This window comes from Sparassis crispa, assembly GCF_003851025.1.
Source record: "Sparassis crispa DNA, contig_000014F, whole genome shotgun sequence".
Lineage (NCBI taxonomy): Eukaryota > Fungi > Basidiomycota > Agaricomycetes > Polyporales > Sparassidaceae > Sparassis > Sparassis crispa.
The window spans coordinates 259,164-286,343 of record NW_020939761.1 but is presented as its reverse complement, the minus strand read 5'-3'; the positions used below and the strand labels follow the sequence as shown (position 1 = coordinate 286,343).

The window sequence follows — 27,180 nt, the reverse complement described above, 5'->3', positions numbered from 1 at the left end:
TGCGTCTATATTATCCAGTGCTGCATATAGCCGTCGATTGTTCTCCCGAGTTTGGCCACATTTTCGTGCTAGTGAGGTGTTTTGTCCGATCCTAGCTTGTCTACATTTTTCCTTCACGCCTTCTGTGGGAGAAGCCGACAAGTCCGAATTGTAATTGTGAGCTGGTCCAGCCCGGGCGCATCGATATCGTAGGTGAGAATTGGGTGAGAACAACATTGGGGAGACAGCCTCTTCTATGGCATGCAACATTTTCAGCAGAAGGCAAGCCATTTATTTGGGTGAAGACGATATAAGGAACCCTTTGTATGGCAGTTGCAGTTGACCTTGTCTATTCCTATATGGCGCTACGTGTCCACGTTCTTAGTCTTACAGCCGTTCGCAAAAACAGAGTCATGTCAGTCCCGAGGCGGAAAAGAGCTCATAGAGAAAAAAGAAGGTAGTGAGAGTGCTATGCATGACATGGGATATTACAACAGACATATGACAACACAGAGAAAGAAACGCATAATGATATGCGAAAAACATAACCATCTGTAGACAAGTCAATGCTGCCCTAGGCCATTCGCGTTCGCAGGTGTGCCCAATGCACCCATACCTACCCGGTCAAGCCAAGTCCGCATGGCCTCCGCCGCCTGTAAAGTGACGGCTAGCTTCGAGGCCATCATGCCACAAAACTGCGCATCATGCACTGCGAGCAGCTCCTGCACAGAGTTTCTGAGCCCGTCGAGTAGAGGCTGGACCTCTGTTCGGACGAACGCCGTGAGCGATGGCCGAACGGCGTCGAGGATCTGGTCTACATCCCACGGACAGGTAGTGATGGTCGCGGGAGGAGGTTGCGCTAGCCGCAAGATGACGGCGGCATTAAGCACGCTAATTTCCTTCCGCATGGTTTCCAAGCTGGTTTTGTAGCTTCCCTGCAACTAGACCTATGTGTTAGACACGGCTGTTCGGTAAAGGGAAAGCCACTCACTTCTTCGATCTGCTTCTTCAGCTCATGGTTCTCCAGCTTCAGGCGTTCGCTCTCGATGAGCATTGTGCCGCGGTCACGAATGAGGCCTCCAACCTCCTGCGCGAGCTCCGCGATCTCCTCGCCTGTGGTCGTTACCTCCTTCTCCAGCGACTCCAGTCGTTGCGCTGCGCCCTCGGAGAGTGAGGGTGACCGACGGCGCGCTGCCGCATTCTGAGCCATCTCCTCTCGCAGTGCAGTCACCTCCTGAGACATATCGCCGTACAGCGTGTTCACATTGTTTTCGACGCCAGCCAAGCTCTGCTCGAGGGAGTCCATCCGCTGCCTCATCTCATTCAATTCCGCGGCCTCGACCAACGTTGGCGCGTCGCTGCCACTACCGTCTGTCGACAATTTGCGCCGCTTCGCCGGCGTTGAGCTACCTTGTTCGGCGCGCACTCCACCAGCGTGCACGCGCGCGCTGACGGTCTGCAGCAGCTCACTCAGTTGTGCAACGGAGCTTCTCAGCTCCTCAATTTGTGTGACAAGCTCGGTATTGGAGGGCGGTTGTTCAGTAGCGAGCGCGGGCAAATCATCGACCTCCGCTAGGGCCGACACTGTGCGCTTGAGCTCGGCCTCGCGTGCAGCGCGGCGGGTCTCGAGGTCCGAGACGTGCGCCTGCACCCGTGTCTGCTCTTCTTCAGGCAGACTCGTGAAATGTGACGAGCCCACGAGCCGTGAGAGGTCGCGCAAATCACGATCGAGCTTCTCCCTTTCAGCACGGACGGTCGTCGCGGTGGAAAGAATTCTACGCAAGCCTACGTCAGACAAGCGGACAAAGGTGGACAGACGGTGCTCTGACTTACTCAATGCGAGTTGCCCATGTCTTGCGTTTGTCTTCGGCGGTGAGCACCGGGTCTGGTTGTGCCTCCGCCTTCACCGAGTTTGTGATTGATCTGGGCACGACTTCCACGGGTACCACCTCGGGCGCGGTTGCCGCAGGCATGACGATCTTCAACGTACCCTTCTTCATCGGCGCATCACCAACCCTGGCCGCTGCAAGAACCGGAGATTCTGATAACTTGATAGCAACATTATCAGACGTGTTGGATTTGGGGAGGCTGCCTTTGCGACTGTCATGGATTGGAGAACGTCGCTCGGTCAACCTCCCTGGGGACAATCGGTGCGGCCGAGTGCGAAATGGAGAGGAATTTTCACTGAAAGACACTGAGTCGTTTCTCCTTTGGCGCTCCTTGCTTCGTGAGCGGCGGCGGGGAGATACCGAGCGAGACTTCGGTCGGCGGCGCGGCGAGCGACCGGGAGAACGTGAGCGGGCTGGAGAATGCCCCCCTCGGTTGCGCGGGACATATGGGGAACGGGGACGATGATGCACAGGAACTATTGGCGGACCGTATACCTTGTCCATTTCCTCGTCTGCGAGGAGGTGTGGCGCCGGCTTATCACGGCTCGTTAAAGCTTGCTCCCAGCCTGGTTGGTCCGGATGTTTGAATGTACAGTTTAGACGAGTGCAGCCCCGCACAGTAGTGGTACCGCGGTGTAGGTATGGCTTGCCTTCATTATCATACCACTGTGATTGGGGTAAGCTTCAAGATGGTTGGTGTGAAAGAACGAGAACGAACGAAACACCGCACTGTCCTCATCTCGGTGAACACGTCCCTTCCGCCTCAAGGTCTTGCCAATATTTCAGCTACTGCAACTGGAATTAGGTGCTTAGAGCGGTCGAGTCTAGCCAACGTTTAGCTGAGAGTCAAGATCGTGAAGTATGCTGGTGTCCAACTCTGCGTTAAACAGCCGTGCCTTACCAAGGCCTTATGAACTCTGTTGTGAACGTCCTGCTTGAGTCTCAGAGATATCTTGCTGAATAGGCTGAACAAAGAACAGAACGGCGTCGTGAAAGCTGGCTTGCATAGAGCGCCAACTTCATGATGAACATGAGGGTCATCTGCCGAGCGGCGAGCACGCACATGCACATGTACACGAATAAAAACTATGATTTAGCAGAAAGAGCTCTGTACCGGTCTACCACAGAACTGCACGCGGCATAGTCAGGCGGGCGTGCAGTGAGGACAAGCAACAGAACTCTGAATGTCAGGCAAGTCTTTGGCTCGGGACGGAGGAAGGAAAAGACAATCACTCCAAGTTCCGGCCTGCCACTGCATCTCATACACGCTGGCTTCAGATACTGATACATTTTGCAACATATGCATGGTAGGATTGCATATCACATAAAGCTTGCGGCGGCGGAAACAGTAGTAACAGTAGGAAGGAGCACAGAAGATAGAGAGAGCGCGAACACGATCACTGAAACAAAGATGTATCAGAATAATCCTACATCAAGGTGTCCAACATGGGCAACGTACGAATTGAAGTGCGGCACCCTTCGTCTTCTTCTCGCCACCGAGCTCGAAGCTGGGTAGTAGATATATTCATTAATATGAGGACTATGGGGCACTACAACGACGTACTGCTTGCAGCGCTTGAGTGACAACTGCATCTTGTATTTGCATACTGTGCACTCCAGTCTCAGCACGACCTTCTTCGTTGTCTTCGCCTAGCATACAAAAGAACCTCTCAGCTCCCACTCGCATGGCACAGAACCAAGACAACGTACCTTCTTGTGGAAGACGGGCTTGGTCTGACCACCATAACCTGACTGTTTGCGGTCATAACGACGCTTTCCCTGCGCAGCCAGCGAATCCTTTCCCTTCTTATACTGCGTCACTTTGTGGGGACTGCACACCTATCAGACCTCGCACCAAACAAACAGACGAAGACGAGACTCACGTGTGCTTCCTGCACTGCTTGCCCTTACAGTCTGTGTGTCCCTCTGTCAATAACTGTCTTCATGCGTGATCTATGACCGGAAACTCACAGGTCCGTCGTGTCCTGTTCGATCACAACGTAGTCAGTATCACAGCATATATACGCATATGTTCTGCACGCACTTGGGAATGTTAACCATTTCGATAGCGTCGTCGCCGTTGACGAAGTTTAGGGCGCACCGTGGTCTTGACTCTCGATAGTGACGAGCGGCAGTCGCCGATATGGCAAGCAGTTGCACTTTTAAAGTTGAAACTCCGTCTCAACTATTAGACCAAGTGAAATCATTCAGAGTGATCGAACATCTAAACATTACAGTATTGAAATACGTGCTGAGAAACATCTTCTCTCATGCAGGAGGTAAATGGTGGTGAAAGGGAGCAAGATCTACATAATGGCCTTACATCTAATTCGAATCCTCCGTTTCTACCTTCGTGTCTTCTGCCATCGCAGCACTCGCGTTCCAAGAGATCGCAGCGATATCACTCGGAGATTTGAACACCGTGGACAGCTCAAATCTGGCGTCACACCCTCTCCTGAACTCCTCCGTTCGCGGTGACTTGATCACTTGCAGGAAACCTACAACCTGCAGTGCAGTCTAATTTGTTGGGAAGATCAGCCAGAAGCATTCTTCTAAGATGATCGGCGCGCCGTACCTTGATATCCATATGTACATCGGGGGCAAGAATAGCAAAGACGGCATTTTCTACTTCTTCTCGTGTAGCCTGCAGCAGCTGAGACACTTTTGCCACCGCAAGGATCGCTTTGGCGTCGGTGGAGTGTTGTTGTAGGTGCTGCGAATTGAATACTTCCAAAGAGAGCTCTTCAGGCAACAACCTTGCGAGCGCAGAGGTGACTACCGGGCCAATGGGTGCAGGAGGATCTTGTGGCAGTGACGACACTAATGACAGATTATGCGTTATACCAAAATGAAGGTCTAAGGAACACTTGCCTTGTATTCGGAAGTGCGCAAGGCGAATATGCAGCTCAGGGTGATCGGAATCCAAAGAACGCGCGTTGTTTAACGCTTTTACCGCTTGCAAGTATTTCTCTGCAACACGAAGTAGGCTCAACCAGACATTTCAATGACAGTGTAGTGAGCTTACTGCGTCGGACCGCAACATCGTAAATAGCTATCCACGCATCGATATTGTCTTTCGCGAGCGTGCTCAACGGAGCGACCAACTTCGCCGCTCGTTCCAGCGGATCAGGCAACTGCAATAACTTCGTGCCATCTGGGTCATCGTCCTTCATGGGACCGGGCTCCAGGCCCTTGTCCTCGTTAGCACTCGGGGCATTTGGAGTGGCTGCGACAGGTGCACATATATGAGTACTCCTAGAGTGATTGTGGAGATAACGTAAATACCCTTCTTGGTCTCGTCATGGACCTTCTGCGCGGCCTTCTTGGCCTTTTTCTTGGCCTTCTTCTCCGCGTCCGTCAGATGTCCTATTGCAACAGGATACTCAGTGATCGGTGATTCGCCAAGTCGTAGAAACCCAGACCTGTCGACGTGGAGCTACTAGCGAGGGAAGGGTCGTCATGTAGTCGTATGTAGATCTGCATAAAATTGTTAGAAAATACTGGTATTGATGTGGTAGCGGGATGCCAACACGAGATGCAGCCAGCGCCGTGTGGATATATGCTGGATGTGAGCGGAGATGATCTTCCCACGAAATCAGACTTTCACGACAACGCACAACACAACAAATCAGACACCGAAATAACACAAAGTCAAACACATACCCTAGGTAGGCGTTGATGGTGAAATGGCGGATGGAGTACCCGTGAAAATCGAACTGATCATCCTCGAATTCGTCGAAAACCTGGCAGGAGCGTCGTGCAGCATGAATCTCCGATCGACAGCGAACACCAGGCATGGATGGTAGCCCTGCGCAAGGTTTCAACAATTGCACGGACCTTTTGCACAGCAGTGTACCTCTTCAGAGCCAGCCCCATGTTGTCCTTGCGCACGTGCGCATCCGCCTCCTCCATGAGATACAGCAATGACTGCATTTCCTCCAGATCCGCGCCTGGACTCGGTGCATCTTTCTGACCGATCACAGACACGCCGCGTGAGTTCACCACTGAGGACCGATGCCCCGCCACTCACCTTGGTGAACAGACCGAGAATGTCATTCGCTTCGTTGACCAGGTTGGCTCTGAGCCTATACTGAGCGCATTTCGTATTTAAGAACCGATCTTGGAGGTCTAGCATGCGCGCCTCATCCATGAACCGTGCTGCGCCTATGAAATCGCCACAACGCTTCAGCACCCGCGCTTTAAACATGTACAGCTCCGGCAAGGTAGGCGTATGAGTAATGGCCACGTCCAGTAGGGAAATTGCACGCGTGTGCCGGGACAACTTCGAGTGGTGTTGGGCAAGGAAGTAGAGAGTCCATAGGTAGGTTGTCGGTTCCGATGCTGCGTCTGATGCAGGTTCCGCTGCCAGCTTCTCCCGCTGCGCCTCGACGACCTCTTCGATCACCTGCTGCTTCGATGGGTCCGCATACAGCGCCTTCACGTCAGAGAATAGCGACGGAATGCCCTTTTCAAGTCCAGACACCAGGTATGACTCAACGAGCTCTCTGAATTTGTCGCCTGCAGAGTGTGAGCTGCTACCATAACTACGCGCACGGACACAAACATACCAACCGCGATGTTCAGCCAGAGACGTCGAGGCGCACTCGCCCGCGGTATCTGTTCCGAAAACTCGCCTAGATATCGCACCGCCTGCTCGCGATTCTCGTCCGTGATCGTACCTGGGCCTGATCAGACGTCGCGCTGCCTGCTCAAGAAAGAACGCGCACCGAGCTCGATACCACGGCTCGACAGGAAGCCGCTATAATATTCATGGCAGTCCGGATTCTGCTCAATCAGCGCCTGCCACGCGTCGTCCGCGCCGTCCATCCCGAGCTTCGACATCAGCCGGGCTGCAGCGAGCACTCAGTCTCGCACACCACGACATCGCGCCGCCCGCGCACGCGCACACCACGCACCTCGGAACTCCATGATGGCCATCCGATCGATGATCGCCCGCGACTTGGCGTTCACGTCCAGCAGCGCCAGCGCCGAGCTCGCCTCCCCCATGTCTTCCAGCAGCCGGACGTGGTAAACCAGCGTCTCCGAGTGCTCCGAGTCGTAGTCTGGGACGTTCTGCTCATGCATGTGGACCCCGCGCCCGGACTCGAACCCGAACCAACCCACGCACCTTCAACGTCGATTCGTAGTGCTCCAGCACCTTGCGCGCCTCCGCCAGGTTCCCGTTCAGATGGTACGCGACCGCGAGCCCGATCCAGTGCTGCCGCAGCGTCGGCCGCAGTCTGAGCAGCGTATGTCGCGTCTCCACCAGCCCGTCGAAGTTGCGCAGCTGCGTCTGCAGGAGCGCCGCGTCCCGCAGGATGTTCAGGTTTTCCTGCGAGCCGGTCAATCGACCGCCCGTTTGCAGAGTCGGACTGCTCACCTTGTCGAAACGCAACGCCTGTGTGTACGATTTCAGCGCTTCCTCATAGTTTTTCTCTCCCTTCTGGATGAGACCGAAGACGTGCCAGCAGATGTGGGACGTCAGGTCGAGCCGGATACCCTGCTTGACGAGATCGAGGCCTTCCTCTCTTCGTCCCATGTGCGTGAGGATGAGACCTTTCATGCAGAGGGTTTCTGTGCGAAATATGTGTTAGCTGAGCAATAACATACGAGTGCCAACAGATGGCAGCTTCGTCCAGTCATGCCTATCACACCCGATCTTGAGGGCCTACATGTAGAACGACGTACCGCCATGTTCTGGAAACTTTTTGAGGATCTGGTCAGCGGTTTTGAGGCCTTTCTTGAGCTGCTTCGCTTCGTAGAGGCCAAGTAGTTCTTTGAAGAGTGTAGCCTCCTTCGAGGACAATACTCGTTTGGCGGGAATCCCTGATGGAGGCATAGGACAACCACAACACTGAGTCGGACGACTAGCAGGACCGTGACAACTAGAGAGGTTCGAGAACGTCGAGGACGATGAGGTCGGCAACAACACCTCACAACAACGCGGTACGCGCTCACACTGCCGGCCACTTCCCCTCACTCTTCCACTCTTTTCATGACCTCGCCACCGTTTTTGATCTCGGATTGACAGACAGATATCTGACTGTTCATCTCTCCCAAAATATATTCTACAGTATGAGTTATGTTTATATGCGCAGTCCATTACTGAACCTCCTTCACGTAGGCATGGTTGCTCAGACACGAACAGGGGGCCACAGTAGCCCAAAGAAGCTGAAGTTTCACGACAAACTTGTCGGGAAAGGACTATCTACTGATGCGCTCCTCAAAAAGTTGAAGGCCCTTCATACAGAGCTCGCAGACATGGACCAAGAGCTCGTTGATGTCAACTCGTTGTCCGCAGTGCGCAAAGAGCTTGTCAGCACGTCCATACTTCTTCACAAAGACAGAGGCGTCAAGGCCTACGCTGCATGTTGTCTTGCCGACCTTCTGAGACTCTATGCTCCAGACGCGCCGTATACCCACCACGAGCTTCGAGACATCTTCCAGTTCTTCTTCAGGCAACTATCTACTGGTCTCAAGGGCTCCGACTCTCCGTACTACAACGAGTATTTTCACCTGCTTGAGTCTCTATCGACTGTCAAGAGTGTGGTCCTCGTCTGTGATCTTCCAAATGCCGACGAACTCATGGCCGATATATTTCGTGACTTTTTTGGTTTGGTCAGACGTGATCTCGCGAAGAAAATCGAACTGTTCATGGCCGATATCCTTATTGCTCTTTTGGACGAGTGTCAGAATTTGCCCGCTGATGTCCTCGAGTGTATCATGGCGCAATTTATGGATAAGAATGCTGTACGTCGGCCACGTTCTAACTATCAGTTTACGGCTAATGCTTTTGTCAAAAGCGCATGGATCAACCAGCTTACCGTCTCGCCGTTCAAGTGTGCAACGCGACATCTGACAAGCTGCAGCGCCATGTCTGCCAGTATTTCACCGATATCATTGTACAACATTCACGAGACGAAGAATTTGAGGAAGTTCGCACGGCACACGACCTCATTAAGCAACTCAACCGCTCGTGTCCAACCCTTCTTCATAACGTTGTTCCCCAACTGGAGGAAGAGCTCCGTGTAGAAGAGAACCAGATCCGCGTCATGGCCACGCAAGTCCTCGGCGAGATGTTCGCGGATAAGGGTGGAACAGAATTCGTGAAGAAATATCCTACAACATGGAATCAATGGTTACTCCGGAAGAATGATAAGGCATCAGTGGTCAGAGTGGCATTCTTGGAAGCAACAAGAGGGGTGCTCGTTAATCTGCCTGAGATGAGGGATCCGATTGAAGGTATTTGTTCTTTCTCTGTATGCAACGGTTCCTATCCTGATCTCCATTCATAAGAGGCACTCCGTCTCAAATTGTTAGATCCTGATGAAAAAGTCAGAGCTGCTGTCTGCAAGCTGTATTATCAGCTAGATTACGAAACTGTTCTTCACTACGTCTCGGAGAAGCAGCTGCACTCTGTAGCCGGTCGCTGTCTTGATAAGAAGGTACTGTCTCCTCGACTATGTGGCAGAAAGTCACCTCAATTATTTCATACCTTTCAGCATTCAGTCCGTGTCGAAGCTATGAATGCAATTGGCCGGCTCTACAGTCTTGCTTATCCTGAGATGTAGGTATATTCCGATTCTTCTCTACTTTTCGCTTAAAACTTTGTCCATAGCGAGAACAGCGATCCGGCTTCTGTGAAACATTTCGCCTGGATACCAGAAGCAATTCTGCACATGTCTATGACCACGGGAGAAGTGAAGTCAGTCAGAGTCTGTGCAGAGATCGGACTGTCTCACTTACGTGACCTCGCTGTCTGTGATAGAGCTGTGGCTGAGCAAGTCATCGCTGAATACATCTTACCCCTGCCCTCGCCACCATCATCATCAACTTCCAAGAACACAGAAATCGACGAAGCAGCATGGACGGATCGCCTCTTATTCACCATGCGATTTTTGGACGAGACCGCCATCAACGCCTTGCTGAGCTTCTCAGCATTGAAAGTAACGTGAGTTCAACCTAGCCGTCCCCTTACCTTGACCATTCACAAACTTCTTACCAGGCGGCCCACCGGGTTTGAGAAATTCTTGCAATGTTGCGTCGAAAATAATGTCTGTCGTGTTTTCACTTACACTCTGTGCATGCGATGAAACTCAATTGTAATAGGGCGGTGTTATCGACGATAATGAGGAAGCTATCACTGAAAGACTCAATCAGGGAATTAAGCGCATGTCAGGTCGGTCGGGATCATCTTTCTTTCTCCATCGCTTATAAATTGATTCGTGTGATCAGCGCTATTCCCGGACCCGCAGAAAGCCGCAGAGGACCTGCATGCATTCGCGAAACTGAATGAAAACAGGCTCTACAAGTTATTAAGAACATGCATGGATGTACAAGTGGATGTGAAGGGCCTAGTGAAGGCTTCTGTGAGTAATGTTTGAAAACTTCCTCCTGAATTCACTCATTGTGGTCTTCTAGAATGACTTCATGCGACGAGTCGAACAGCTGTCTTCATCTATCGTGCCGACGATGACAATTCTACTACGGCGTGCGAGTCTCCGGATTGTGAACCAGTCATCAATTCCCACATTCGTAAAGCGCTTGCAGAAAGGTGATGCAGGAGGTGACGGACAGGGCTCGAGTCAGGCGCAGGTTTCGGCGCGCAACGCTCAAATCTGGATGAACTACGTTTCGAAGCATTGTCCTGCGATCTATCAATCTCACATTGGAGAGCTCTCCAAGGCGATTGCTGATGAGAGGAATAGCAGACTAGTTGAGGTATGCCTTCAGGCTCTTTCAGCAGTGGCAGGTTGGGATAACAAGTCAGCGCCTACTGACAAGTATGTGGCGAATGGGTTTCTCTTGTTGTTTTTGTTTGACCTGACGGATTTGATATGACAGGCGCACCATGGAGCGAGTCATGCGATTTGTCATGGAGTCCAATCACCGACACGCCAAGTTCGCCGCGCGGTTATTGGCTTATTCCAAGAACTCAGAAGGCCTATGTGAGCAGGTGGTAGAAGTCAGTTTTTCACTGATGCCTTTGTTCTGGCTCGAGAGTTGATCTTGATCTCGTTCGTTACAGTCAATTGCGGATGGACTTCAGGACGCGGATCCCGAGCTGCGTTTAGCCCACATTGCAGTCCTATCACAGTTTTCCCTACGAATGCCAGATGCTTTTGAGCCAAAGAGTGATGTCATCGTGGCCTTCCTCCTCAAGCAAGTTCTTATGGCGCCGAATGAAAATGTGGGCCTATGTTATTATAGCTATGATAAACTAATCATATCGCTACCAGGAATACATGGAGACCGACGAGGAGAATGTGGAGGAGTGGGGAGAAGAGGCCGACGTGACCTCGGAAGTGAGGGCCAAAGTTCTAGCTCTCAAAGTCTGCCGCAATAGGTGTCTTGCGCACGCTGCGGATGCAACGGCGCTCGAGATAGCAAAGCCTGCATTGAAGATGTTCGCAACGTTGCTGCAATACAACGGCTCTCTGAGCGCAGGGGCACGGGATGAGTAAGTGCATGCCAATATCGGTCATGGTTCGGCGACAGGACTAAGTACATTATCAGTCCGAAGACGAAGTCGCGCATGAGGTTACAGGCCGCAATCTCTCTGTTGCATCTAGCCAATGTAGAAGCGTTCATGCCCGAGATCTCCCCTGGTTTTGTTGTTTTAGCTCTCATGGTCCAGGTGAATACCTACTATATCTGCATCGGAACGACGAAAATCACTGACATCTGTCTGATGTATAGGACTCGTGTTTCCAAGTTCGCGTGCAGTTCATGGACAAGTTAGTTACCCTCTTAACTGCTCGCAAACTACCAGTCCAGTTTAATGTGCTTCCATTCTTGTCGGTACACGACCCGGAAGCTGATATTAAGAACAAGGTAAGCAGATGTGGTTGTGCCCGTTCAGCCAACGTCATTCAACATTCTGTTTTAGGCGAAGGCATACGTGATCCATTCCATGCGCACCATGCCCAAAGGTATGAATAACAGCTCCTGTCGTGGGCCAGTGCTGATACGCATCTTACCAGCAATCAGACTGGCGAGCTTTGAGATGCTCTTCATTCGTTTTCTGCACGTACTAGCACACCATCCTGATTTCTCGCTTACACCTGATCCCTTTCGTGATATTGCCAAGTAGGTGACCGCTTATCCTTGGGTGTTATTGCTCACACCTGGCATTGCTAGAACTATGGATTTCTATCTCGACCTCGTTGCATCGAACGAGAACATTGCCTTGTTATACCATCTAGCTCTGAAGGCGAAGACTGTGAGAGACGCTGAATCGCATACCTATAGCGAGGTAATATACTTGTCAACTACGTTGCACCTTTGGAGGCACTCAACATCGGACCACAGAATCTCTATGCCGCGAGCGAGCTAGCCCAACACTTGATCAAGGCACGCGCCAAGTTACACTCATGGAGTCTAGAGAGCTATCCAGGCAAAGTACGCTTACCGGGTGACATTTTGCGACCTCTGCCCAATCCAGAGGCTGCCAAAGAGGTGAATGGGATCAATCTTAGTTCTGAGTGTGATCATTCTAACGCGCCATCGCTCTGGCAGATCATGAAGACCGTATACTTACCTGACGAAGCACTAGCATGGCTCTTAGAGCAGCCAAAGCAGCCAAAGCCTGGTCAGGAAGCAAAGGTATATGTCATCGATCCCGTATCAACTAATTGTCAGATGGATGATTTTTCCCTTCAGGAAAAAGCTCGTGCAGAACGCAAAGCCGGAGCAAAACGCAAGGGTGCAGCAAAGACAAATGGCCATGCAAAGTGAGTTCTATTTACAGTGCCTCGATGGCTGGATCTCATATCATAACGTAGGCGGGCTCGCACGAAGCGTCGAAAAGCAGATGATTCGGATGAGGAAGAATCCCCTCCTTCAGAGACGAGTGAAGAAGATGAAGAGGAGGAGCCGGCTACAGCTAAGGAAGAGGAGGCGGTATCTGAGTCCGAGGACGAGGCTGAGCAACCAGAAGAGGAGAAGCTAGGTAGAGGGGCAAGGACACGGGCCAAGGTGAGTTTATATCCCCGCGATGCGACTGCATGCACATAACGTCCAATAGGCGAAGTTGAAACAGCAAGCGAAGAGAGCTGCGAAACGCAAGGCGAAGGCCCCTTTGCCAGATAATTGATGCATGTCTACTCACGATCGATAATGCCCCTTGTGAATATGTAGATACCATTTCCTGTAGATGTTCGTTAGCGGATGGTACTGTATCTCTGACTGCAATTTTTCCCTGTTGTCTTTGCACGGTCTTTATTTTTATATCATCTAGGCTGCTTCTCGTAGAGTCGTACTTGACTCTGTTCGGATTACGATATGGACCCGGATCATCAGATTGGCGATTTCAGGCCGGTAAGATACCTACCTACTCTACTATCCTAGGCACAGTTCTGCAAAGTGCGCATCAATATGCAAAATGCGAATATCTCGTCCAATTCTCAAAAATATTTTAATGGGTTTGGTTAGTAGTTGTATGGACACTATCTAAACATGTTTCAACCCTGTGTATGATAATTTGTTGATGTGGAAACAAATGGGAGAGCGATTGCATGGTTTTGCACCCCAATGTAAGTGCCGGAAATACAGCTGATGTGGAGATCCTTCTTGCAGTACTCATCCTAAAATTTTGCCACCCATAATATAAGCCTTTTTAACATGGAGCTACCTTCAGAGTGACCCCGATTGACGCCATGCGAAGTTGTTCTTGCTCTATGCTATGTTGCGAGAAAGACGCGTTACATCCATCCGCCACAGCGTGATGAAATTCAGACTCCGTCGCCCAAAGCGGCTTTGCAGAACTGTGCACACCGCTTGCGTTGACCGAGCCATCAAATTTGCCGGGCATGCCGAAGGGCGCTCATCGTGACAGGCTTGTGACGATTTTGCATTACCCTGCGCACTTGCACTCTCGTCACCGGAAGGTCTCCGAGAACATAAGTTCTGGGAATTTTAACATGCTACTTTGATAACCTTGTAGAGGGGACATTATTGTACATAGACTGCAAGTTTCAAGGGATTTCATGAAGTTGTCAGGGAGCTATGAGCAGCACACTGAAAGAGTTTGCAGAACTGTGCCTAGGATAGTACCTACCTACCTTTGATCAATTGGAGCGCGATGCGTGACGCGTGACTGACGGTACCGTTTAACTACTTACCTTGTGAGCTTAATTATCTACTCAGCTCACGCGCCAACTCCGCATTCATTCATCTTCCTGCCCTTCTTACGCGATCCAAACACCACAATGTCGGGGCAATGTGCGTTTACGATCTAAATGAAAATATACTCTGGAAGGTGCTAACTCCAATCGAGAAAGCACAATCACAATATGCCGCAGCTTCCCGTGTTCCTCTGATAAAGTCGCCTAGTCTTCGCGTGCCGCGACCAGTGAGTTCATTTATTTGGTGTCCGGGGAAATCACTTAGATACAGTGTTCGTGAAACAGGTTGAGTTGCCTCCAGATATTCATCCATTGCCTGACAACGTTACTGCATATGTGAGTGATCATCCCATAATCCACCCGTGGTAATCCTGAAGCGGTCTGTGCACTGCAAGTTCGTCTATCCTTTTACCCTTGAGCCCCATGTGCTCACTCTGGAGGATTCTCGGAGATCTACGCTTGCTGCGCATACAGCTCGTCGGGAAGCCTTCCTAAAAGCCCGGGAGGACGAGAAGGAGCGGCGGAAACTCGAGGCTCTTCATCGCATCGCGCCCGGTTTTGAGCCTCGAGGTACGCCGCTCGTCCCTGTCAAGCGATTTTCCATGGTCCCAAGCCCACCGTCGCCTGTGTCTCAAGAGAACACGGGGCACACTTCTTCCAAGTCTGTCATGGAAGATCTCGTAGATCAGCTGGCTGCACTATGATTCGAAATGATTTTCTCTGTCTTGTCGTAGTTATGTTATTGGCAATGTAAAACGTCAGCAGTGTGTACTTATGATGAATGTACATTCACTCTACGAAGTCACGTAATCAGACACGGATGGTTGAAGCAGGGTGGCTACAACTGCCTTTGGGAGACTAGTAATCACCGCACCTACTTACCTACCGCGGTCCAGGAAGATTTTGCAGGGAACGTGACCGGGGGCAGGGTTGCTCAAAGGGGAATTCCGAGGACCCCTGCCAGTGCGTCAGAATGACGCACTGCATCTTGTATTTATGTGACTTGGAGAAGTACATAGAACATACAAACATTCAGAACTTGCCACCTTTGCTTGATCATCTACCTCCAACTTGTTCGATTTATCTGCTCGAGCGACGTCGCGATGGCGAAGGGGAAGTCCTCTGCAACGTCAGCAACCCGTAAGAAACATGCCAGAAAAGCTGCGGGACATCTCGACGAGCCAGCTGTGCCGAAAGAGAAGAAACCGAAAGGAAAGGACAAGAAAAACGTGGAGCCCAGGAAAAAGGTGTACATCCCACCAGTGAAGCCGGCACCAGCCCAGCCTGATCCTCTCGATACACTTGGCCTCGCACAGAGGCTACCGCCGGAGCTGTTGGTGGTGCTCAGGAGACTTCCAAAGAAGGATGCAACTACCAAGAGAAGAGCATTAGAAGAGTTTCAGTCTGCATGGGTGGATCGAGGCCGATTCGAGGGTAGTGACAGTACGATTGTGCATGCCCTTGTGGACGCCATTCCCGTCTGGGTATGTCTCGGTATTCATTGTATTCCTCGAATGTTGTCTTATCCCGGCTTAGCTTCACCATGTTCCTCCGCTGTTTCTTCACCCTTCCCGTCGTATCCGACTGCTAGCCGCAGGAGTGCACTCGTCCTTGCTGCGTTTGCCAGGCTCAGTCCGGGATCAGCTTCTATTTTTCATACGTGAAGTCGCATCCATGGACCAAGCGCAGTACATTCTCGGGTCGTGGTGCATGGCAGCGCATGATGTTGATCGTCAGGTCTCCGCTCTTGCCCGGGACTGTTGGAACGATGCCGTCTCGCTCTCCAAGGCATCTGGAAAGAAACTTGTTCTGAATGAAAGCCTGCTGGCCTCCCTGTGGGAGTTCATACAGAACACGCTTCTTGATCCCATGGCAATCTACCTGTACGTAAATCCTCCTCAGTCAGTGACCCCAGCGTCCGCACCCCACAAGAAGGGCGGGAGACCCGTTCCAAGATCCATTCCGCCAAGACAGGACGAAGATGCCAGTATCCGGTCAAAGTCCGAAGAAGACGAGGAGAATGTGCAGGACAGGATGGCAAGGCTACGGGTGGGGGCCTTCGGTTCAGCGGAGTGGGTACTAAGTGGGTGGTCCATGTTTTTCATGACGTACCTGTACGCAGTTGAAATAATATCCATGTTCTTCGGTCTCGCTCCTTTTTTTCCGCGCAGATGGCCATTTTGACATGGAAGATGGCATTATCCCAGAAGAGCTCCTCGCGCCGTTCTCGAACCCAGTTCTGTGGTCGGCGCTTTACCATCTGCAGACGCCGCCTTTCGTGCAGGTCCAGAGCGCTGGATACGGCCAACCTAATGTGCGCAAGGCGGCATGGTCTCTGCTCCAGACATTACTCCGGACATGTAGAGGTACATCAGAAGACCTTTTCTACTGTCGTGATCTTCGTGCTTATGCTAACGTCAGGACATCTCAAGACACAATTGCCAGTATTGAGCAGTGCTGTACTGCGCTCAGCTTGGATTGAGCCAGATCAGAACGTAAGAGGGTCCATGTGGCAGCCACTCCTCACGTTTTTGAAAGGTAAGTGGTACCTATCGGTGGTGTCCTTCGATCCAGATGTGAAGTTTCATCGCGTAGAATTTCCGAACGCTTGGGAAATTGCAGCCACATCCGAGAAGGAAGAAGAAGCAGACGAGTCTGGGTCTGATGACAGTGAAGATGAGACTTTAAGCCCAGCACAGAAGGCCCCAGCTGTTCCAGCTCTTGGCCCTTCTAAGGCATATCGAGAATTTCTGCAATTCCTTGAGCTGGGTTGTGCGGGCATGCCGCTGCAGGGTTATCCAACAGTGCTTGTGATCTTGTCCACTATCCCGTCTTCGGTCAGTTTTTTACCGAGCCCCCTTGGTTAACGCACTGAACTGTTTCTTCTCTAGATACTGGCTTCAACGTCATCCCTCTCCCCGCTGGAAGATCTCTTCGCCTCGTTTTGGGCCGCCATCGACGGGCGCGCTCTGAGTTCGCTGGACCGGACTACAACCTCTGCTGCGTTCCTCTCATCTTTACTGGAGTCCCTGATATTTTTCGTGCGACGTCTGATGAGCAGTGCACCTGAGGACGCGGCCCTCCTGGCGATGGGTAGCCCGGACGCAGATCCCAGTGCTTGCACTGAGGTCGCTAAGAAACTTGCCAGGGAACAGTTCGCCAAAGCGTGGAGGGAGCTCAGTGCGGGCCACTTGAAGGTGGAGAACGCCACTGCCGCGTCCCTACTAGCTCGGACCCTGCTGTCGCTGAATCGACTGGATACCGGTAGGCCGAATATCAATCGGATTCAGTGGATGCTTGGACTTAATGTCTAATCTACAGAATTGTTCCGTGCTGCATGGGATGTTCTGTCGTCGGGCGTGAAAGAACAATTTAAGTACAACAACACAGTTATTTCACCGCTGATCTCAGTCCTCCTAAAAGTCTTCCTGAAACAATTCCAACAGGGAAGCCTTCTCGAAGGTGCTACGAGGGTCCTCACCGGAGATGTCTTGCAAGCCGCCGTTCGGCAATGTGATCAAATGCTAAACTCCATAGATGCTCCTTCCGCCGAGCGCATCTCGTCGCTGGTGAATGTCTTGGACACATTTGGCGAAAGACTGTTTGACGATCCTGAGCTTGCCGCGGTGCGCAAGAGGCATGTATCATAAGACATAGCTGGTTCTCACCGTTCCATCTTTATATTCGCAGGGTATCGACGAGACAATTCAACGACATGCGTACCAGCTCATTTCCTTCGCTCCCTCCCTTCTACTTGTATATCTCTCGCACCGCAAGGATGATGCGCTGTGCTCAGCCCTATGGCACAGAGCCCTCCTGGAGATTGCATCGCATCCGGACACCGCAGTCACTACACTTCCGCCTCTTCTGGATGCTGCGGAGAGAGGATTCCTTCCTCAATACCTGAAGCATGAAGTGAATGAACTGGATGATCTGGCTGGTCGCCTGCTCACTGTGGCAGTGACTGGTACAATGGGAAATCCCGAACTGGCGCTTATTCAGAAATTGCTCCGCGTATCAGGTATGGTCCATTCTTGTAATACATACCGTTCAGTCTGAGTTTTTCATCCTCCGATAGATTTCTTCTTCTCGGCGAGTTGCACCCAGGGCTTGGTTGAGAGTATCTGCCATGCGTTCGCTCACCACTTCCATACCACCTTATACGACGAATCTGTGGCGTTAGACTCATTTGACACCCTCCTCGAGCTCGTCCGTGTCCTGGTGGAAAACCAGTCTTTACCGTTGCCAGCCAAGGTCTCTGTCGCTTTGATGCCGGACATCTTCTTGTTCGCCTTCTTACTTCCCCAGTTCCTGCAAGTAGAAGCAGAGCAGCTGCTATTAACTAGATCACTCTGGGAGGCTTGGCTGGCACAGGTGACAGAAGGTGTGCAGGAGAATGCTCGCGCAGTTATCCGTCGGAGACTTCGCGAGTTGCTCGTTGATTGTTCTGCACGACCGGCGTAAGTTCACCTCGATAACAGGCTGCTTTGGCTGACAATCTCTCCTCCAGCCCTGAGGACATACTGCAGATGCTGGTGCAGGATTGCCCCGGCTTGGCCGTTGATGTCGTTCACGATGTCTTCCCATCCAGAGACGACGTGGATGTCATGCTTGATGCTTTACCATCGATGCCTGCTGACCCAAGCTTAGCTGCAATGGATCCTCTTGTCCCACCGTCCTCTCAGTACGAATACGAATGGTCCCACACTGAAGCCTTCGACCACGCCGGGTACTCGGAATATTCGCGTATCATCAACGGTCTGTTATTACATCTCATCCAGGACCGCCAAGCTGCGAGAGAAAATATGTGGGCACTGCGGCATTTCCTCGCATTGTCTCTCTACGCAGACGATTTTGTCAAGGTCCCCTTTGCCCAGAGTCCGGTGTTCAAACCTCATCTACCGAAGACCGTCCTACAGGAATTGCAATCGCGGGTGCAGCAAGTAACGACGTACCTCCTGTCTTCTTCACAAGAGGAAGGTTGGCACGCCAGCGCTGTCAACGAGGTCCTTTCGGGTTCCGCGATCTCGCATACGGATGAGGTCGGGAGGCTCATTGGTGATCTGATCGAGCACGCGAAGCACGACGATACAGTGCGAGAATCTCGTATCCTCTACATGATCTTACAACATGTCCTCAACAACTCTAGCAAGGGAGAGGCCAATCTTTGGATGTCCCTATGTCGTAAGCTGGAAAAGTCAGGTCAGATTCTGCTTTCCTTCCCGCACCGAGACTTTCCTGAAAATTCCATACAGCCCCGCAGACATCATTAGCAATTGCACTTGCAGTCACGCGCTTCGCTCCCGAGCCGCCTCTATTGGATCGCTACAGAAATGAGTTAGCAGCGGCAGTACTTGGAGTCCGTCCCTCCAAGGCCAACACGGATGGTCTCTGGCTCTTACGCAGACTGAATGTTACTGCGCCTGATCCTGAATCGGACGTTGTCTTTTTGTCTCAGCCAAGAGCGGTGAACTTCATGAAGGCATGCCAGCAGTGGATTACGTCCGATGAAGATTTGGACGAGGAAGTCCAGGGAGAGATGACCTCCACCTTTTTCCATCTTGTACCTATCCTGCAGAACATGCCCGGTGCCCACTGGGATCTAATCTTCGATGTTTTGGAGAACAATCTCGAGGTACGTTTGAAACGCTCTGCATGAGGGAAGATGTTAACATCTGGGTCAGAACTCTTCCTTCACCGAACCTTCGACTTTGGTGACGTTGAGCAGATCATTACGGCTGTTCATCGCGATACAAGACTTGGTCTCCACGAACAAAGCTTTGCGTGCTGTATGGGAAGACAGACGGACAACTTGTCTCACATTAGTCCGTGACCTCGTGGCCACGAAGCTTGGTGAGAGGCATCTGTAAAGCAACATTCTCAGATAGCTGATTGCGCTTTTCATAGATGCGGATAGGTCATCTTTTCCACTATCCATCTGTCGCGAGCTCGCCTTGCAGATTGTCCAGGACCTTCCCACGTCTCTCATCGATGAGACCACGTTACCAAAAGCAAGTGATCTGAGTTGTCTCCCAAACGGTAGTTTCTCATGATGCCATCCAGTTCTGCCATATCATCACCGACGCTTCTATTGACGTGCAGCGAATGGGCCATCGACTCTTACACGAGGCAGCGAGGAAATACACCGAACATCTGGTCATTGAGGCAGCTGTTGATTCGGAGACTACCCTGCGGCCTGAACTCCCGCTGGAACTGGTCCATATCCTACAGCGCAATTTGAACTACGAAGACCCTGTGGAGCATGACGATCAAGTGCGTGTTACCTGCTGTCCTCATGTCTACGCACTTGGTTAACTTCGCTCACAGCAATTATCCGGATACCTCCTCGCGTGGATGATCGTCTTCGATCTGTTCACGAATGCAGTGTGTACATATCAAATGTCTGATCTTCTTCACCTCATATTATTTGTCTAGTCGCTGAAAGTCCGATCTGGGTACATTGATCATCTGCGAGATCAAAGTTTGGTGTCTTTATATTTCCTGCCCAGTATCCTGAACATTCTGGGATTATACGGGGGTATACTGAGGGCATTCAAACTCGATGTCTGGGCTGTAGACGAATACTATCTTGATTGTAAGAATCTTGATTTTCTGGTGAATATCGGAAGGCCTCATATTCTGCTCGACAGCCTATTCGACAGATTCTCCTTTAAGCCTCCGGCTACTCGCCGCTCATCTCTACTACAGGGCACTGCTAGTGGTTCCATCACTGATTCGGGATTGGTTGCGAGAGTGTAAAGACCGTCAGCTCTTTAACACAGTCACAGCTTACACGTCCAATTACTTCTCGCCGATCATCGTCCGAGCCGAATTGTCTGAAGTCAAAGATCCTGACGCTACGGCCGACCTGGTGGACGAGAATTTCACCCTTAAGACTGCAAGCGTTGTCAGCGAAGTGACAGCTGCGTATATAGTGGATGAATATCAGTTAGAGATCACGGTGAAATTGCCCTCGGATTATCCTTTGCATGGAATTGAGATCAAGGATACAAAGCGCTTGGGAGTAGCTGAAGAGCGGTGGAGGGCATGGGTGCTCGGTGTGCAACAAATTCTGTCCTTCAGGGTGAGTCCGTCGTCGATCCTGTCTATCCTGAGATAATATGGACTTCTCTCAGGGCGGTCGCATCGTTGACGGTTTCAGCTTCTTCAAAAAGAATGTGTCGTCACACTTCGAAGGCATACCTGAATGCGCCATATGCTATTCGTGAGTCGGGGGGTACCGATGCAGTGATGTCATCTCATGTGTTTTTCCTAGCATTATCAGCGCGACGGACGGTAGTCTACCGCGAAAGCCGTGCAGGACCTGTAAGAACCGCTTCCATGCCGGTTGTTTGTTTCAGGTTTGCCGTTCCACGTCTTCTTTGCATAAATGTTGCCGCTGACGAATCGTACAGTGGTTCAACACTAGCCACTCTTCCAGTTGTCCGCTGTGCCGTTCTGAAGTAATGTAATACGTTATTGCACTGTACTAAATGTATTGTACTACCGCTCCATCAGATGGACTTCGCTGCAAACCTAAGGTAAACCTAGGGGAGGACTTGAGCGGTTGTGGAAGATTTCCGGGGCGTTCAATGCGATAATACTATTTGATCGGTTCTGCATATAGCCAAAACACTCCAAGCTCCCTCCCTCCCAGCCCATCACCCGCAGACGGCTCTGGCTAGCGTGCGCAGTAAACATTAGTACTATGGTATCAAGCTCACAGGTTTCCGCTCTTCTGGTGGCTTTGTTCCCGAACTGCCTTGCAATGCTTGGGTGGATACGATCAGCCAACTGAGCTGCCCAAATAGGCAGGCGTTGATCATGAGAGCCTTGAACTTGACTCACTTAGCCCCAGAAGGGCCTACTTCTGCTTGCTCATTCTTAGCCACTGGAGGAAAAGCGTGAGGCAGAAATGTAAGCGAGAGATGTAAAACGTTCTCACCTACCTTCTTGGCTGATGATGCGGCCATTAATATTGTCCATTGAAGCCAGGGTTCCAAGCAAGATGTCAGCGCCATGACTCACGGGAATTCTCCACGGGCACTAAATCCGAGCATCGCTTGACGGTGCCGCTACCATCCAGAGCAGTCGCCCAGTGAGAAAGAACTTGCGACTCGTGCGGACGAGCAGCGGGGACTACATAGATATCAAGATATACAATGAATCTCGGGATTATCTGTCACTCGATCTACCGCCAATGTACTCTCCCCGCAACGTGCATTCTGTTGTGCAGCCACCCTGCGTAGCTCCGCACTTCCCGGCGAATCGTCTTGGAACGCTTGCTAGGTAAGTGTTGAGTTCATGATGGCTGTGCAACCAATATCTAAACCACGGGCTTGGGTTACGTCTGCTGGTAATGTAACGGGAGCCCGCAGGCCCGCGATCATGATGCCATCCTTTGTGCAGAAGGGTAGGTTTCTCAAGCTAAGGGGTCGATATCATTTGTCGTGTAAGGGACAGAACTGGCGTTGATGAACGCCGCCATGTGGTTAGAACGACGACTTGGATTGGCTGATAGCTGGCGAGCGATAACTCAACCTCCGCAACGATATCGTGGAGTGTAGAGAGAGGTAAGCCGAGCGCATCTTCGACTAAGATCATTGTTGTAGATGCGGCTGGCAGGAAATGCACCCGCACATAGCATGGCCCTGCAGACCGCAGCAGGACACCGATGTCTCTTGCGGCGATTTAGTCGAGCTCGCCAATGCTGTTCATCGCACGGTCTTCCGCAGCCTATTCATGCTGCACTCGCGTTGAACGTATAAATAAAGCCAGCTAACGTCCAGTAGGTTCACCATCCCGATGCCTTGGAGCATGTCGTCTACATACCACCTTCCCTTCCCCAGTTGGCGGCACACCCTATTCTAACGACTTCGCTCCCTCTACAGTATTCGCCGTGCTTTATGCTCTGCTCCTTCCCATACATATTTATCACATGAGCTCCAAAAGAGCGTCGAGCGGTACGTGTAAAACCCACTTGAAAATCCAAAATATTGTCTCATGATGTCGATTCAGTGTCGTATTCTTCTCTCTCCGGGCGCTGGAAGCTCGCAGTGCCTCTGAACGCCATTCTGTTTCCCTTGTAACGTACTTGCAGTAAACCCTCGCTGCCGGTTTATCCATCGGCCAAGACCTGGTGACGCTCATCCGCTGTGTCCCGGTCAACTCGACCAAAGCAAAACCCACTCACCGCACGAAACCAACGACGCCGAAGCACAAGAGCCCTTAGCTGGGCACGCGTATGCGATATTCCTCTCTTCTGGACCCTTGGATGAGCTAGCTATGGACAGACCGCGAGAGCGGTTCTGGTTGCACCGCACCTGCAGAGCCGCTAGCATCATCTTCTGGGTTTCGGTCAATCCTTTCTGCCGTATCGGGTGCCTTGTATACCAAAGCGGTCGATAGTGGCAATGAGGCGAACCTCGTCCAACAGCTAAGCCTCAGCACCCTGTGTGTCCTGACCGAGGTTGTCTCTACAGGTATGCGTACTGCCGTGGCATTTGTCCTCATCGGGGCAGTTTGCGGTGGTGCGATGCGGGGATGGAGGACGGTACGTATCGCTGGCAAGCCTGCGTTGGTGCTGTCTACTGTGGCCTTCTTGCTCGTAGGTCTTCTTATTTACCTATCATCCGCCTATACTAACTGTGTCTTCAAGATGACCTTCTCCGTGTACCGTCTGGACATCATGCACTTCAAAACAGCGTCTCTAGAGTAAACAGGCCCCGGCTCTCTCAATAGCACGGGGGACGAGGTAGCGTTCTACATCCTCCACGTTGCGCTGAAGTGGCTCAGCGTGGTGATTCTGCTGAGCGTGAACATAAAAGAGACCTTCGGGACCGGCTCTTTCGAGGACTGGCAATCTGTTGATGACAATAAGTAAATTGTACGAGGGCACTTTCTTGAGACAGACAGCACTTGTCGTCTGCCTTCTCCATGTATTATCCAGCATTCTTTCTGTTGATGTATTATTGGCTCCTGGTCCGCACACAGCCAAGGGTAACCTTGTAAATACGGATTTATGGACTTTCTATCTAACTCAACTTACTAGATCCACTCGTTACCACGCATGCCTGTAGAAATATTGCATGTACTTGCGTGTGTTGCCCGTGTTATCGTCGTTCCAACATCGTCAGCCCGACGGGTCTAACTTTCAGGATACGGCCGAGCGTGCGACACGTCTGACGGGGACGGGCACTGCGTGTTGAACGTCCGGCCATCATTTCCGTCTTAAACTTTTGACACGATGCGGGAGACACGGCAGTGAGCGTCCTGGCGGGTGCGAATCATGTGTTACAGTGCACGAAATCTGACCGAAAGATTTCTGAAGCTTTGAGGAACGCTGCATTACTACCGGCTGCCGGCCCAAAGCCTCCAGCGGGCTCTGTATCAAGTGCTTGCGTAGGAACATCCACGGTGTGGAATTCGGGGCCTAGGTACAGTCTCGTCCACTGCGTTGCCTGAGAGACTTGCGTGATTTACGGGATGCAAACAGACGAAGAATCTGTGTTGCCGTCTTTCTGTGCTTGTTCGTGCTTGGCTAGCGTCTCGCCCTGATCTTTGAAATGTTCAGTATCGTCAGTACTTGGTCACCGTGGGTTTCCCAGAAAACATTACTTAGATCATGACCTCCTACTTGATTATGCGCTCGGATCTTGATCCAGATTATGCAGATTCACGACGATTGAGAAACGTGCTCCGAGATCCTCGGCATAGCAGAAACCTGTTGACTGAAGAGTGCAGTGCGTGAGCTGCAAACCTGGTAGCCAAAATTCGGGTGCACTAAGACTGGACTTCTGTAAATTTTTGCTTCCGTCCAAAATTTGAATATGGCGAGGAGCACGAAGAAAAAATTCACTCCGAAATAGAGAGGATTTGCAACCGAAGCGGGAGGTGGCCGGTTGTCTGCCGTTGCGGATCGGGACGGACAAACCCGGTAACGGCGATTCGTCTGCAACTTTCTTGACCACCGCGGTCCGCGTCTGATATGTTCTCGCTCAGATGCATATGTTCTTGAGGTTCTGGAGACGGTCTGGCTTTCGTTGGTTTCCGTGGAGTTCCGGCGAGAAGGGAAGAGGGGTATGCGATGTGTCTAGAATACTACAAGGATAAGTGCATGAGGTGCGCGAATTACTTACTCTGTCTCACCAGGAGGGGTATTCCAATCATCTAATGATACAACAATATGTACAGCAGAAGCCGAATAACGACACGCATAGCAAGCACCACAGCTCAATGCATTCGCGCTAATAGCGAATTCCTCCGCCGATAGTGGGCTGCGTGAGTTGCGTGCATTGGTCGGTGCGAACCCTGCGTCAGTTTTTGCAGTCGGTCCATGATGTCCCGCGCGAGGAATACGGTGCCCTTCTCCTCCTCGTACAGCGTGCATCGGTCGTCTATGGGCTCGAGAATGTGCAGGTCCGCAGGGTGCACCGTGGTGCTATGCGAATACCGGAACTGGGTGATGAATTCATGTCGGAACACGTTGACGTCCGACGCCATCAACGCGGATGACATGCCCTCTGGTGCAAGAGACGACACTGACCGACGGGCACGGCGGTCAGGCCTGGATAAGGTAGGATCCTTAATCAACTCACTTTGCACCAGACAGACGCTCCCCTTGATCTGTGCGAGCGCAAACTGGGCTGGAGCGTTCAATGCGGATGACTCCTCCGGCGCGACTCCTCGAATAGAATGGCTACTCGGCGACGAATTCGATGGCGGTGGCAAGCCGAACGAGGACGAGCTAGCGATGGGGTTCATGGTGGGCATTTGTTCGTGAGAGAGAGGGAGAGAGAACGATGTGAGGACGAAATAACGAGTTAGAAGAGGCAGCGCAATGCTTGGGGACAGACGAGTGCTTTTAAGAGACGAAGCTTGGTTTGAGCACGCCTGTGGCCCGATCACCGTGCATTTATAACATACCTCTCAAATTGACATGCTTCGACCACGAGGGGCCGGGACAGTCGAATTCTGAGACTCGTTCCGAATCGGAACTTTTGGAACCCACCCGCCACAGCTTCCAGAGTTAGCTATTCCTGTCAAGTTTCCGGCATCCAGACGCCAATCATGAAATTTTTGCTACATGCAAGAACAGCTGCGGTAGGTCCCGGCAGCGGTAGATAGACAAAGCGTCTGGCGAGTCAGTGAAATTTGATGCCGGCTCCGGAAACTGACAACGAACGAACGCCCGCCTGAACATGTCCGTGCGCGGCGGCGGTGCGCCTGCAGTGACCAGCATGGAGATGAGCTGGCTAATAGCGTGCAACATTCATCCTAGATACAGGCTCGTCTAGCGCAATCCAGTTCCCGCAGTCCCCTTCTAGCTCCACCCTCTTGTTTCCTGTCGTTCTTTGCCGCTGAGTTTCGACTTCGCGTGAGGTCAAATGACTCGACGTATTGAAACGCACCAAGAAGAGAACTGGGTTTAAGAGAGGGAACATAGGTACTTATCGAAACGTACGTGTGAACTATCGATGTAAGGAAGCGGGGATGAGTGCGTACGCTGGTCACTGGTATGTTTTGTCAGGAATGTCGTGACTGAAAGCAGCAATGACCAATCCCGTCAGATGTCGAGATTCTGTCTGCCCGTTGGCGACTTCTATCGTGGCGTGGTAAAACAGTTTCCCCGGAACGCTCGTACAATTCAGATTCTCAGTTGTCAGATGCCAGGAATTGGTGGCCGCTGCTGGTATAGAGAACATGAGTGGTAACTTCGTGTGCGTTCCTGTCCCACCTTATGCAAACGGCGGCCGAGATGCAATGCAACTTCACGAACACCCGAACTGACAAACAGGTCCACTGATCACCAAAAAGAAGTTTCCCTTCCTGAGTGATATCTGTCCCAAGCATAAGTAGGAAATCGCCGAAGGTACATGCCGCGGGATAGCCGCGTTCCCCCCCGGTCTACAGCAAGTAAACATAAGAACAATTACAGAGAGAAGGATAAGTACTGAAAGGCTCACCGCACGAAATGCGAATGCCTAGGTGTTCCCGAGTCAGGCTCGAGAGCGAACGGCCTGTACTATTCGGCGAGAAGTAGCATCCTCGGCAAGAAGTAGTATCTAATGCCAGCTAGACGGCACGAAGAGCCGAAGAATCGAAGAGACGGTTAACGCAAAAAAAAGAGTCCATGGGATAATCTGAAAACGAGATATCTGCAACTTGTCTGCAGCCAAGAGCCATCA

General features: G+C 51.5%; 7 protein-coding genes across 7 annotated transcripts; 3 read left to right on the top strand and 4 right to left on the bottom strand.

Annotated features, from left to right (window-relative positions):
- Positions 1-542: 542 nt before the first annotated feature.
- Positions 543-2,607, bottom strand: SCP_1500870 (hypothetical protein; the record flags this gene model as incomplete). The annotated part of the gene is made up of 4 exons (XM_027764196.1): positions 543-920; positions 971-1,754; positions 1,813-2,534; positions 2,587-2,607. The coding sequence occupies 4 exons, from the start codon at positions 2,605-2,607 to the stop codon at positions 543-545; spliced, it is 1,905 nt and encodes a 634-aa protein (XP_027619997.1).
- Positions 2,608-3,265: 658 nt separating this feature from the next.
- Positions 3,266-3,929, bottom strand: SCP_1500860 (60S ribosomal protein; the record flags this gene model as incomplete). Its single annotated transcript, XM_027764195.1, has 7 exons — positions 3,266-3,268; positions 3,328-3,376; positions 3,433-3,518; positions 3,579-3,699; positions 3,752-3,782; positions 3,840-3,853; positions 3,913-3,929. The coding sequence occupies 7 exons, from the start codon at positions 3,927-3,929 to the stop codon at positions 3,266-3,268; spliced, it is 321 nt and encodes a 106-aa protein (XP_027619996.1).
- A 264-nt stretch (positions 3,930-4,193) lies between these two features.
- On the bottom strand, positions 4,194-7,707 carry SCP_1500850 (N-terminal acetyltransferase A complex subunit nat1; the record flags this gene model as incomplete). Its single annotated transcript, XM_027764194.1, has 16 exons — positions 4,194-4,385; positions 4,444-4,688; positions 4,740-4,838; positions 4,894-5,094; positions 5,154-5,234; positions 5,291-5,345; positions 5,399-5,468; positions 5,532-5,611; positions 5,706-5,837; positions 5,899-6,386; positions 6,437-6,547; positions 6,596-6,718; positions 6,785-6,941; positions 6,997-7,200; positions 7,249-7,442; positions 7,557-7,707. 16 exons carry the CDS (start codon positions 7,705-7,707, stop codon positions 4,194-4,196), a joined length of 2,583 nt encoding a protein of 860 aa, XP_027619995.1.
- Positions 7,708-7,994: 287 nt separating this feature from the next.
- SCP_1500840 (hypothetical protein) lies at positions 7,995-12,963 on the top strand (the record flags this gene model as incomplete). Its single annotated transcript, XM_027764193.1, has 23 exons — positions 7,995-8,618; positions 8,672-9,110; positions 9,165-9,313; positions 9,371-9,435; positions 9,487-9,573; positions 9,637-9,819; positions 9,874-9,922; positions 9,978-10,047; positions 10,104-10,237; positions 10,290-10,651; positions 10,713-10,833; positions 10,897-11,058; positions 11,108-11,328; positions 11,385-11,505; positions 11,568-11,702; positions 11,758-11,800; positions 11,852-11,957; positions 12,009-12,123; positions 12,180-12,326; positions 12,387-12,473; positions 12,531-12,601; positions 12,653-12,845; positions 12,895-12,963. 23 exons carry the CDS (start codon positions 7,995-7,997, stop codon positions 12,961-12,963), a joined length of 3,753 nt encoding a protein of 1,250 aa, XP_027619994.1.
- A 1,114-nt stretch (positions 12,964-14,077) lies between these two features.
- On the top strand, positions 14,078-14,697 carry SCP_1500830 (hypothetical protein; the record flags this gene model as incomplete). Its single annotated transcript, XM_027764192.1, has 4 exons — positions 14,078-14,090; positions 14,150-14,220; positions 14,279-14,329; positions 14,389-14,697. The coding sequence occupies 4 exons, from the start codon at positions 14,078-14,080 to the stop codon at positions 14,695-14,697; spliced, it is 444 nt and encodes a 147-aa protein (XP_027619993.1).
- Positions 14,698-15,096: 399 nt separating this feature from the next.
- SCP_1500820 (hypothetical protein) lies at positions 15,097-21,465 on the top strand (the record flags this gene model as incomplete). The annotated part of the gene is made up of 20 exons (XM_027764191.1): positions 15,097-15,477; positions 15,530-16,076; positions 16,165-16,359; positions 16,415-16,531; positions 16,589-16,830; positions 16,885-17,257; positions 17,315-17,619; positions 17,684-18,014; positions 18,072-18,453; positions 18,504-19,195; positions 19,249-19,628; positions 19,678-19,846; positions 19,901-20,004; positions 20,057-20,266; positions 20,321-20,377; positions 20,429-20,588; positions 20,644-21,077; positions 21,130-21,218; positions 21,270-21,354; positions 21,409-21,465. The coding sequence occupies 20 exons, from the start codon at positions 15,097-15,099 to the stop codon at positions 21,463-21,465; spliced, it is 5,310 nt and encodes a 1,769-aa protein (XP_027619992.1).
- A 3,760-nt stretch (positions 21,466-25,225) lies between these two features.
- SCP_1500810 (hypothetical protein) lies at positions 25,226-25,756 on the bottom strand (the record flags this gene model as incomplete). The annotated part of the gene is made up of 2 exons (XM_027764190.1): positions 25,226-25,533; positions 25,591-25,756. The coding sequence occupies 2 exons, from the start codon at positions 25,754-25,756 to the stop codon at positions 25,226-25,228; spliced, it is 474 nt and encodes a 157-aa protein (XP_027619991.1).
- Between the last annotated feature and the right edge of the window lie 1,424 nt (positions 25,757-27,180).